The sequence below is a fragment of the Leopardus geoffroyi genome, chromosome C1, assembly GCF_018350155.1.
Source record: "Leopardus geoffroyi isolate Oge1 chromosome C1, O.geoffroyi_Oge1_pat1.0, whole genome shotgun sequence".
NCBI classification, from domain to species: Eukaryota; Metazoa; Chordata; class Mammalia; order Carnivora; family Felidae; genus Leopardus; species Leopardus geoffroyi.
In genome coordinates this window covers 160,768,587-160,780,845 of record NC_059328.1, presented here as the reverse complement: position 1 = coordinate 160,780,845, position 12,259 = coordinate 160,768,587, and the positions used below count along the sequence as shown (strand labels likewise).

The window sequence follows — 12,259 nt, the reverse complement described above, 5'->3', positions numbered from 1 at the left end:
TAGATCTTGGCTTCGAAATACCATTTTCCTCTTAAAAACAAAACAAAACAAAAAAAACAAAACAAAACAAAAAACCAGGGCTCCCTGGAGAAATGGCTGATTCCAGAGCTATGACAGACATAACAGATGAGCCTGGAATATCTTGTTCTAAAAAATAATCAGAATGAAGTAATCAAATGAAGAGGACATGTAAAAATGACATAGAAGCCAGCATGAACTGGGCTCCCACTGGCCAAATCAGGGACAATATAGGCACCAAAATAAATGATAGTAACAGATTATAATCCACTAAATAAAAGAGGAACTAAATAAATGAAAGAACTGGAAGTTTAATGAAAAACTAACAAGTGCAATGAAATCTGCATATCACTTCTGTGACATTCCTACCAGAAATATATAACCTTAAATAAACCATGAGCAAATATCAGATAAACCCAAATTGAGAACATTCTACAACATAACTTATCTATAATCCTCAACTGGTCAAGGTCAGGAAAGTCAAGAAAAGACTTACAACTGTTTCAGTCTGAAGGGGACAAAAGAAAACAAGACAACCAAATGTAAGCCCTGGCCCTAATTAAACTGGATCCCTTTGCTATAAAGGGCATTTTAAGATAAGTGGGAAATTTAAACAGAGTCTGAGAATTAGATGGTGATAATGTACTGATATTAATTTTCTAATTTTGATGACTATATTCTGGCCATGTATAATAATGTTCTTGTTTACAGTAAATATACATTAAAGAATATGTGGTGATGATGCATCAAGTCAGCAATTCTCAAACAGTTCAGGGAGAAAAAGTCTGTATTTATACCCAACTTTTCTGTAAGTCTGCAATTGGTTCAAAACAAAATTGGTTCAATGGCTCAGTTGGTTGAACATCCAACTCGATTTTGGCTTAGGTCATGATCTCGTGGTTCATGAGAGCAGTCCCCCATCTGGCTCTGCACTGTTGGAGAGCCTGTTTGGATTCTCTCTCTCTGTCCCTCCCCAGGTTATGCTCTCTCTCCGTCTCTTTTAAAATAAACTTTAAACAAAACAAAACAAAGGAATGTAGCCCACCAGACCTGCTGCATGTATCAACCCCCAAAACTGGGTTTTAAATTAAAACCCCCAAAAAGCAGCTATTTTGGGGGGAAACCTCAAACCTCACTGAATCATACACTTATTGTGCATTTCATCGTGTATAAATTGTACAACACTTTTTAAAAAGCAAAAATAGGGATGTTTGGGTGGCTCAGTCGGTCAAGTGTCTGACTTTGGCTCAGATCACGATCTCACCATTCATGAATTCAAGCCCCATGTTGGGCTCTGGGCTGACAGCTTGAAGCCTGGAGCCCGCTTTGGATTGTGTGTCTCCCTCTCTCTCTGTCCCTCCCCTGCGTGCACTCTGTCTCTCTCTCTCTTAAAAATAAACATTAAAAAATTTTTTTTAATAAATAAAAAGCAAAAATAAAGTTCTCTAACTTTATCCTAGGTCTTTCTCTAGCTACCCATTTCTCAACTCTGCTCCTGAGAAAATCTCTTCAAATATGGAGTCTATACTCCACTTCTAATTTCTCTCCTCTTAATTTCTCTAAATTACTATAAAGTAGTAGATCCTATGACTTCTCTCATTAAAAAAAAAGTTATCAAATCACTAAATCCCAATAGTTCTTATGTTATGAGACTACCAGCAACATTTGACATAGTTGATTACCTCTTCCTCCTTCAAATACTTCAATCTTTTGGCTTCCAGATACTTCATTCTCCCAAGCTAGCCTTCTCAGTCACAATGGCTTCCTTAATATTCCTTGAACACATACAGCACATTGTGCACTTGCGATTCTGCTGTATGTTAACAGTCTTCCTTGAGATATCTACATTGCTCACAAATTCATTCCTTTTATTACATACTCAAATGTCACCTTAGTAATTGGACCTGATCACCCTGTATTTTCTCCATAACACAAATCAGTTTTCCATGTATTTATGTCTGTTTCTCATAACCAGAATGTAAGCTCCATGAAAAGAGAAACTATTTGTATACCGCTCTATCTCCAGTGCAGTTTTTTATCCCCAGATAAATTTCTGCCACATAAGTATAGCTAAATGAGTATTTGGCAAATGGAAGGCAGCTATGCTCACCACTATATGACCAACGCAGTATTTGACAAATGGTAAATGAACTTAAAATATAAACAATCTCAGTAGAACTAACAATATACTGTATTTTAATAATAGGTTATATGGCTTTTTTGTAGAATTTAAAACAGAGCATACTGGAGAATGACGAGGTCAGGGAAAACAATATATATATTACATGAGAAGTGCAAGGAAATAAGAGAAAAATAAGGTAACAAAAGCACCAAACAATAAATATAAAGGAGATAAAATTATTAGGTAAAAAAAACTATGCAATCAAATTCAAGTATATACTCTATAAAAGACATACCTAAAAGGAATGACAAGTTAAAAATAAATGGAAGGGTCAAAAATGTATCATGCAAACTACAAAACCTGAAAATGTAATCTAACTTGTAAAAAAAAAAAAAATTGCATTAAATGGCATAAGATCTCTTCATGATTAAGGTGAATTCTTTCAAGCCTTTACCTTTAGGTAAATCTAATGTTTTTAAAACTGGTGAGGGTGGGAGTGGTAAAATAGGAAGGCCCACAAAAGTAGTCACAAAAAATACAAAAGCTGATCTTCACCTCCTCTAAAAAGAAAGCACAATGGACAAAAACACAGACCAATCTCATCTATAAGTGGTGGTAAGATAAAAATATTTAAATATAAAATAGTCTTCATCAATTCATTAAAAAAACCTCAAGATATTCATTTCAGAAATGCAAGGGTGGTTGAAAATACAAAGATATGATGATAAAATCTATTATATTAAATATTATGTAGTAGTAACATTTGCATGTAACATAATATAATCAAATATTTCCATGGAAACCAAAATGGCACTTGATAAATTCTAATATGGATGTTTAAATAAAAACTCTTTGCAAAACAAGACAAATTACTCTTCAAAGTAATAAGCAAGGATATTTAGTGAAGACACACTAGAACCATTCTCATTAAATTAAGGAACAGATGACTGTAATCATTTTTAAACACTGTTCTGAAAGTGCTTGCCAATGCAATCTGAAAAGAGAACAAAGAGGCATGTATATCAAAAACAAAGTGAATTTATGAAAATGACCAGATATGGTTATAAGCCTGAAAAACAATCAGCTGAAGCCACTCCCCAGAAAGTAAGAGAAGCCAGTAAAATTATCAGGTTTTAAAATATACTGAAAGGGGCACCTGGGTGGCTCAGTAGGTTAACTGTCTGACTTCGGTTCAGGTTATGATCTCACAGTCTGTGGGTTTAAGCCCCGCCTCAGGCTCGGTGCCAAAAGCTCAGAACCTGGAGCCTGCTTTGGATTCTGTGTCTCCCTCTCTCTCTGCCCCTCCCCCCACTCACACTCTGTCTCTCTCAAAAATAAAACATAAAAAAAAAATGTTTTAAATATATTGGGAAAAAAACCGTAACAGGGGCACCTGGGTGGCTCAGTCGGTTAAGTGTCCAACTCCTGATTTCAGCTCAGGTCACGATCTCACGGTTTGGGAGTTCAAGCCCTGCGCCTGGCTCTGTAGTAACAGTATGGAGCCTGCTTGGGATTCTCTCTCTTCCCCTCTCTCTGCCCCTCCCTCATTCATACTTCCCCTCTCAAAATAAATAGAATAGAATAGAATAGAATAGAACAAAATAGAACAAAATAGAATAAAATAAAATAAAAAGAAAATATATCCAAAAAGACAACCCAATTAAAAAATAGGCAAAGGATTTGAATAGACACTTCTGCAAAGAAGATATACAAATGGCAAATAAGCACATGAAAAGACACTCAACATCCTTAGTCATTAGAACAGTGCAAATCAAAATCACAGTAAGATATCATTTTACATCTATTAGGATGGCTATAATAATATAAGGAAAAAAAGAAAATAACAAGCACTGACGATGTGGTGAAATTGGAACCCTTGTACGTTGCTGGTAGGACTGTAAAATGGTTCAGCTACTATGTAAAATAACTAAGCAGTTCCTCAAAAAGTTAAACATAGAATTAACATATCTCAGTAATTCTATTCGTAGCTATAAACTCAAAAGAATTGAAAATAGGGACTCAAACAGATACCCGTAGGCTGACGTCCATAGTACCATTATTCACAATAGCCAAAAGGTAGAAAAGATCAAGATGGGGGCAGCCTTCATGGCTCAGTCAGGTACATATCCGACTCTTGATTTTGACTCAGGTCACGATCTCATGCTTTATGAGTTCAACCCTCACATCGGGCTCCACACCAATGAACGCTGCGGAGCCTACTCAGAATTCTCCTATCTCTTGCTCTCAAAATAAATAAATAAACTTTGAAAAAGAAAAAAAAAAGACCCAAATGTCCATGAACAAATGAATAAACAAAATGTGGTATCTATACACAATAGAATATTATTCAGCCATGAACAGGACTGGAGTCCTGATATATGCTACAACATGAAATATCTGCTAAGTGAAATAAATTGAAAACATTATGCTAAGTGAAATAAGCCACACACAAAAGGACAAATACTGCTGTGATACCACTTAAAATATCTAGAACAGATAAATTCATAGAAACAGAAAATAGATTAGAGGTTACCAAGGGCTGGAGGGGAAAAGTGAATGGGGATTTACTTTTTTTTTTTTTTTTTTTAATTCTTTTTAATGTTTATTTACTTTTGAGAGAGAGAGAGAGAGAGGAAGGGCCAGAGAGAGAGGGAGACACAGAATCTGAAACAGGCTCTAGGCTCTGGGCTGTCAGCACAGAGCCTGATGCGGGGCTCGAACTCACGAACCGCGAGATCATGACCTGAGCCGAAGTCAGACGCTTAACCGACTGAGCCACGCAGACACCCTGGAGATTTACTGTTTAACAGGCACAAAGTTTCTGTTTGGGGTGATGAAAAAATTTTGGAAAAAGATAGCACTAATGGTCACATAATATTATGAATACAATTAATGCTACCTAATTGTACACATAAAAATGGTTAAAAAGAAACAGAAAAAAAAGATTCACTCTTTCTACAATAACCTACCCCAAAGCTCCAAACCTCTGTGGAAAAAAAAGTGTGTCTGTCAATCCCTCACACACCAAGTGAACAAGAGCTTCTATGAGAGGAAGAATCTCAGGATAAACCTTAGTGGAATTCTGAGTATGCAGTCAAGAGTTAAAGTTATCCCATGTGTCTAGCACAATGCCTGTCACATAGATTTCAATAACCATTTGTCCAGACAAGGTGGAAGGGGAGGGAACTGGGACAGGAGAGCTGAAAAAAAAGAGGGAGAAAGGAAGGTTGGCTTGAGGTTACAAGTTATTCCTATAACTGTAAGGAACTAGAATGACCAAATAACCCAGTTTTAATTCTGTCATGTATGTGTAGAACTCGAGTTACGTAACTTGGATTTTGAAGTGGGGAAATAAATATATATTAAAAATTGTTTTCCACAGTTTTTTCACACAGTAATAAAGACAGAACATATAGTGGAAGAGAAAATCTCATTTGTAATAGCAATAACATGAATGAAATACCTAGGAATAAACCTAATAAGAGATGTTTACCATCTATAAAGTTTAAAACTCTTTAAAAAGATGGACATTTAAAAAAGACCCAAATAAATAGAAAAATATTCCTTTTTTTTTTTTTTTTTTTTACATTTTTTAATTTTTTTTTTTTTTTAAAGTTTATTTTTGAGAGACAGAGAGAGACAGAACACAAGCAGGGGAGGGACGGAGAGAGAGGGAGACATAGGATCTGAAGTAGGCTCCAGGCTCTGAGCTGTCTGCACAGAACCCAACGTGGGGCTCAAACTCTCCAACCTCAAGATCATAACCTAAGCCAAAGTTGGACACTTAATTGACTGAGCCACCCAGGCACCCCTAGTGTTTATTTCTGGGGGAGAGACAAAGAGAAAGAGAGAGGGTGCACATGGGGGAGGGGCAAAGAAAGGGGAACTAAGGATCCCAAGCAGGCTCTGACAGCAATGAGGCTTGAACTCACAAACTGTGAGATCATGACCTGAGCTGAAGTCAGATGCTTAACCAATTGAGTAACCCAGGCATCCCGAAAAATATTCTTGCTTACTATTAAAAAGAAAAGACTCAACAATGTAAGGATGTTGACTCTCCCTAAATTAAACTTAATTTGACAGGATCTCAAGTAAAAAAAAAAAAACAATCAACAAAAAATCTTTTTGGAACTTGATAAAATGTTCATCTAGAAGAACAAACAGAATTAGAGAAAACTTAGGAAAACTCTTAAAGAATAACAAGTGGGGGGCCTAGTCACATCATATATTGATCGTAAAATTTTTAACAGCATTACACTAATGGAGCAAGGACAAAAGATACATGATTTTTATGATACTTTAATATGCTAAAAGCAATTTTAAATCATTAATGAAAAGACAACTTAAACTGGCAGGTGGAAAATTGGCTAAGTCATCTGAGAAAGCAAAGCTGGATTCCTATCTCATGCCTTATAGCAGGAAAGAGTCAAAAGTTTGCACTTGAAAAAAATCCCAAAAATATTAAAAGAAACAATGGATAAACTTTAAAATCTTAGAGTAGGGAGGGCCTTTTTGTAAGATATGACAAAAACACATACTTGCAATATATAATAAGGGCTGATTCACTTAGATACAAAGGATATACTTTTCTTAGAATCAAAAATGTGTTAATTATCAAATTAAAAAAATAGTTTAAAAAATACAGTAAAAAATCCACAGAAAATAACAAGTGTTGGCAAGGATGTAGGGAAATTGGAACCTATGTGCACTGTTGGTAGGAATGCAAAATGGAGTAACCAATATGGAAAACCAATACTTATATCCTTACAACAGGATCCTGATTTTAGAAAAATAAATCTATGTATGCAGAAGAAAAAAAAAAACCTAGGTAAGTATTATCTCTGTAGTGAAGAGTACCTTCTTTGTCACTTTCTTTATATTTTTGTTATGTTTGTATTGTTTTAAATAATGGAAGCTAATATTTATTGAGAATTTTTAAAAGTCAAGTTGTTAATGCACTTTACTTGTACTTAACCTCCTCATTTAATCTTTACAACCACTGTAAAAGTAAGTACTATTAACTTCACTATAAGAATATTCAGGGATGGAATGTGATGGAACCAGAATTCATGAACATAAAACTATTTTTTTAAATAGCTTTATTGAGGTATAATTTACATAACAATAACACTTGTTTTAAGCATATAATTCTATAATTTTTAGTAAATTTAGAATTGTGTGACCACTGTCACAATCTAATTTTAAATTTTTTTTTTTTCAACGTTTATTTATTTTTGGGACAGAGAGAGACAGAGCATGAACGGGGGAGGGGCAGAGAGAGAGGGAGACACAGAATCGGAAACAGGCTCCAGGCTCTGAGCCATCAGCCCAGAGCCCGACGCGGGGCTCGAACTCACAAACTGCGAGATCGTGACCTGGCTGAAGTAGGACGCTTAACCGACTGCGCCACCCAGGCGCCCCGTCACAATCTAATTTTAAAACATTGCCACTGTCCCCAGAAGAAATCTCATGCCTATTTGCAGTCATTCTCTCTCACACTCAGTCTGACAACTACCATTCTACCTTCTGTCTACAGATTTGCCTTTTCCAAACATACATATAAATACAATCATATTGTATGTGAGGTTTTTTTCTGTCTGATTTTTTTTTTTTTCAACGTTTATTTATTTTTGGGACAGAGAGAGACAGAGCATGAACGGGGGAGGGGCAGAGAGAGAGGGAGACACAGAATCGGAAACAGGCTCCAGGCTCTGAGCCACCAGCCCAGAGCCTGACGCGGGGCTCGAACTCACGGACCACGAGATCATGACCTGGCTGAAGTCGGACGCTTAACCGACTGCGCCACCCAGGCGCCCCTATCTGATTTTTTTTTTACTTGGAATGTTTTTGAGTTCTCTCGTGTTTGTAGTATCTTTTACTCCTTTTTATTGTCAAGTAGTTATTCCATCATATAGATATACCACACTTTGTTTATTCACTTATCAGTTGACAGAGATCTCAGTTGTTTCCATTTTTGGGCTACTGTGAATAATGCTGCTATAAATATATACATACTAGTTTTTGTATGGATATATGTTTTTAAATTTTTTTTAATGTTTACTTATTTTTGAGAGACAGAGCGTGAGCAGGGGAGGGGCAGAGAGAGAGAGAGAGAGAGAGAGAGAATCTGAAGCAGGCTCCAGGCTCCCAGCTGTCAGCACAGAGACCGACGCGGGGCTCGAACTCACAAACCATGAGATCATGAGCTGAGCCGAAGTCGGACACTTAACCGACTGAACCATCTAGGTGCCCCTGGACATATGTTTTCATTTCTCTTGAGTAGATAGATACCTAGGAGTAGAATTGCTGGGTCATATAGTACATCTAACTTTTTAAGAACTTGCCAAGCTGTTTTCCAAAGTAGTTGCATCATTTTACATTCCCACTGGCCATACAAGTGTTTTTCCACATCCTCACCAACACTTACTGTCTACTATTTTTATAAGAAAAATGTAAAGGTAAATGTTTTTAAGAGTCTGAGAACATTGACACCTATCATTTTTTGCCACACTGTACTTCCTATATGTACACTCTGCCACTTCTTAAACATCTACCCACTCTATGACATAAATCGAGACTGAATAAAATCGGAATGTGTTCAATACATGCAGAAAACTAACCATGTACATGAACAACTCCTCTTACGTAAACTTCTACTTCGAATTAAAAAAAAAAGATTATACATGAACACACAGTGCATATATAATACCACTTCAAAATAGCATACGTACCTAATTTTAGTTCAATTGCTGTGTTGGTGTTACATTTGTACTCTGCCAGCTTCTTCTCCACTGCACTCTTGTACTCAACCAAAAATTTCTCCATAGCACCAAATCCTAAGGGAAAGTTTTTAAAAGGCCTTGTTGGAACTGGTTTAAATAGTCAAACCTACAAATAGCGTTCTTATTAGAAGTAGAATAAAAGGTAAGATTTAAAACATGCTAACATCATAAAAGTAAAGGCCTATAGACTCCTAAATAAATGTACTGCATATGACTTCCTCATTAGAAAACAAGAGAAATATCACTTGTGAGATAGAAGCTTATGAACTAGGCTTGCTTTACATGAATAAGTAAATCTGAAAATTAATGACTACTGACCTTTCTTTATATTTAATACTAATACATACTACCTGCTAGGATTTACAACTAAGCGGCTTTTTAAAATATAAAAAGGATGCCACTGCTCCACCAAGAAACAAAATGAGAATATCCTTTGATAATTACAATACCATTTCATCTCGAATACTGGAAAAATTCTACCCAAAGTACTTCATATCAACTATTAAAAAACCATCAACTGATAATGCATACATTATCTCAGGAAGGATACACAAGAAACTGGTAACCATGGTTATCTCTAGGATAAGAGAGAAGGAATGGGGATTAGGTTGGGAAAGAAAATTTTAACTGCATTGAAGTTTTTTTTAACCATATATGTATAAAGTCATAAACTATGGGCTACTGGCAGCTAAATGGTTTTTACTACAACGTGGGCACCCATCAATACATGTAATAATTAAAAATGAAAGCAATCATTATCAAAGTAAACTGTCAAGCAAAGATGACAATAAATCTCCTGACATAATGAACATAAAAATTAGTAAAAATTCAGGAAAAAAGAAGTCATTAGCAGAAACAAAAGAAAAGTACAATGACACGCCATAAACTTTAACAAGTGGTTGAGACATCAGACACAGAAAATGGGGGGAACATTTCAGGCACTACAGATTAATGGTCTGGAGTCAGAATTCCTAGAATCAAATCCAGTCTTCACCACTTACTGGATCTGTGAACTAGAACTAGAGCACTTGACTCCTCAGACCCTAACCTATGAAACTGAGACAACAGAACTCACTTCAAGGGAATTATATACAACGCAAGCAACAAAATCTAACTTGTGAAATCATACTTTGGCTTAATCCCCACAATCTCTTAGACAAGTAAATACTCTATCAGTCCCATTTCATATTCAAAAGCTCAGGATTAGAAAGAAAGGTTTAATTGCTTAAAGGCGCCCAACTATTAAGTGGTGAAGCAGAGATTCAAATTTAGGTGTAATTCTTACTATATGCACACCATACATAATACATATGGTCCCCCTCTTTTATGGCACCAGTGTACCCCCAAAATCCCACAGTCACTATCTGGTAGAACAGTCCTTCCTTAAATATCTGTAGCGTTCACGTGATAGCCTGTCTATCCAGCACATCCATAAAAGTGTAGTAAGACAACTATGAAGACAGCGGGAAAAGATAAAAGTAGAAACTGTCCCTTCACTTCAAAAAATATGTAATTGGAAAACCACACCAAAATAGGCTTAATACATGTAAAAAATAGCAATTACTAGTCATTAAATGTTGTAAACTAAAGAGACTAAATAAAGAAAACAGAATAAAATGAACACGAGAATTATAGTGTAGAAAGAATACTAAGAGAAGTTTAGATGAAGGAAGAAAGCGAGAAACTCTTTCTCAAAGGAAATCTAAATCGAGCCTAGGAATATTAAACGCGAGAGATTAAGAAAAACGATTACGAAGTCAAGATTCAAGTGAGAGCCCTAACGCAGGGCAAGGCAGAACTGCGCTAGCTCAGAAGTTGACTGTAGTGGAAGGAAGGTGGAGGGAGACCTGGAAGAGGAAGATCTGAGCATTAAAATCAGCTGGCGGGAACAGAACCAGACTACTGTGGCTGAGGCAGCAGTGGGGAAGAAGCAACGAGGAGATTAACAGGCCTCAAGACATCTAGCACCTTACAAGCCCAAATCGCGACGCCTTCCCCCGGCTTCCTCAGCCCTCCGCCGGGGCCGAGTTCTTCGCAGAAGCCGCAGAACCCCGAGTAGTTGGGGGTGGGGGCACGAACCTCGGCCGACAAGGAGCTGGGGTGAGAGTTCCGTGCTTCCAGGCTGAAGGAAGCCTTCTGGAACCCAGGCTGGTGCCCGAAAGTTCCAGGCGGGCACTGTCACCACGGTCTCGGCGTTCTTTCCCAAACCTGCCCGCCCCCTCCCCTTGGTAAACTTTTCCCGGGAACTTACCCGCCATTTCCGAGCTGCGAGCACCCGCGGCTGAGGAAGGACGAATCAACCCGCGCGCTCCCTGGCCGGAAGTGAGCTCGTTGTCTGACGCATTTCCCCCACCCACCTCTGGCATGTCGCTAGCCAATGAGAGAAGGAGATTCGAGGCGCAGGGCGGTGGATGCACCCCAAGAGGAGGGGCTGACACCGCGGGGAATGCTCCGACCGTTGCCTAGCCACCGCAAGCGCGGTCAGCAGCTTTGCAGGCCTGAGCCGGAGGTGGAGGCCGCATAAGGGACCTAACGTGTTAAGATGCTCGCTGGCCGGCACGAGGACAGTTTCTTTTAGGTTGGATTTGAATGATATAAATACCATATAGCTGTTTTCTGTTCCCCCCAGCGACGTTTCAGAGATGGGTAGAGAAACTTCCCCTTTGGCCTGCACCAACACCTAAGGCCTAGGTTTATGTAGGTAAAATGTAGGGTTTGAGTTGCATTCGCGGGAGAAATTTACAATTATTTGCTTCTATTTGAAAAAAATTTTTTTTCTAATGTTTATGTTTGAGAGACAGAGCGCGAGTTGGGGAGGGACAGAGAGAGAGAGAATCTGAAGCAGGCTCCAGGCTCTGAGGTGTCAGCACAGATCCCGTTGGGGTCAGAACCCACAAGCTGTGAAATCATGACCCTAGCCAAAGTTGGAGGCCTAACCGACTGAGCCACCCAGGTGCCCCTATTTGTTTCTATTTTTGCCCTAAATTCTTGTTTAACTTCGTTTTTCTTTTCTCATGTGTTTAAACAGTATATATTGTAACGTTGAGGTACTCTGCCGCTGAAATTGTTACCTAATAATACCTCAAACTCTAGTGGCCTGAACCACCGCACAGGATGCTTCCTGATTTGGGCCATAGTACTTGCTAGTATTTCATAATTGCTGAAACCTTTCGTCCCAGAAGATAAATCATTATTTAGGTATCTACAAATAGTCCCACAATGTTGTCTAAAACACTAGAATGTCTTGTCTGAACAAATGTTGTTTAATAGGTTTTACAATGATACTGCGAAAGCTAAGATGGACCCTTGGGATGATAGTCTATAACTAATACATCCT

The 12,259-nt window shown here is 37.8% G+C and overlaps 2 protein-coding genes across 2 annotated transcripts in view; one reads left to right on the top strand and one right to left on the bottom strand.

Annotated features, from left to right (window-relative positions):
• The window catches only part of HAT1 (histone acetyltransferase 1), a 59,252-nt gene extending 47,949 nt beyond the window's left edge, over window positions 1-11,303 (bottom strand). The window contains exons 1-2 of the mRNA XM_045480201.1: window positions 11,174-11,303; window positions 8,872-8,976 (exon numbers count right to left, since the gene is read on the bottom strand). Of these exons, the coding sequence (XP_045336157.1) occupies window positions 8,872-8,976; window positions 11,174-11,288 (220 nt within the window). The 5' untranslated portion in view covers window positions 11,289-11,303. The remainder of the gene's footprint in view (window positions 1-8,871; window positions 8,977-11,173) is intronic.
• The window catches only part of SLC25A12 (solute carrier family 25 member 12), a 207,081-nt gene that overhangs the window by 69,000 nt on the left and 125,822 nt on the right, over window positions 1-12,259 (top strand). The window lies entirely within an intron of this gene.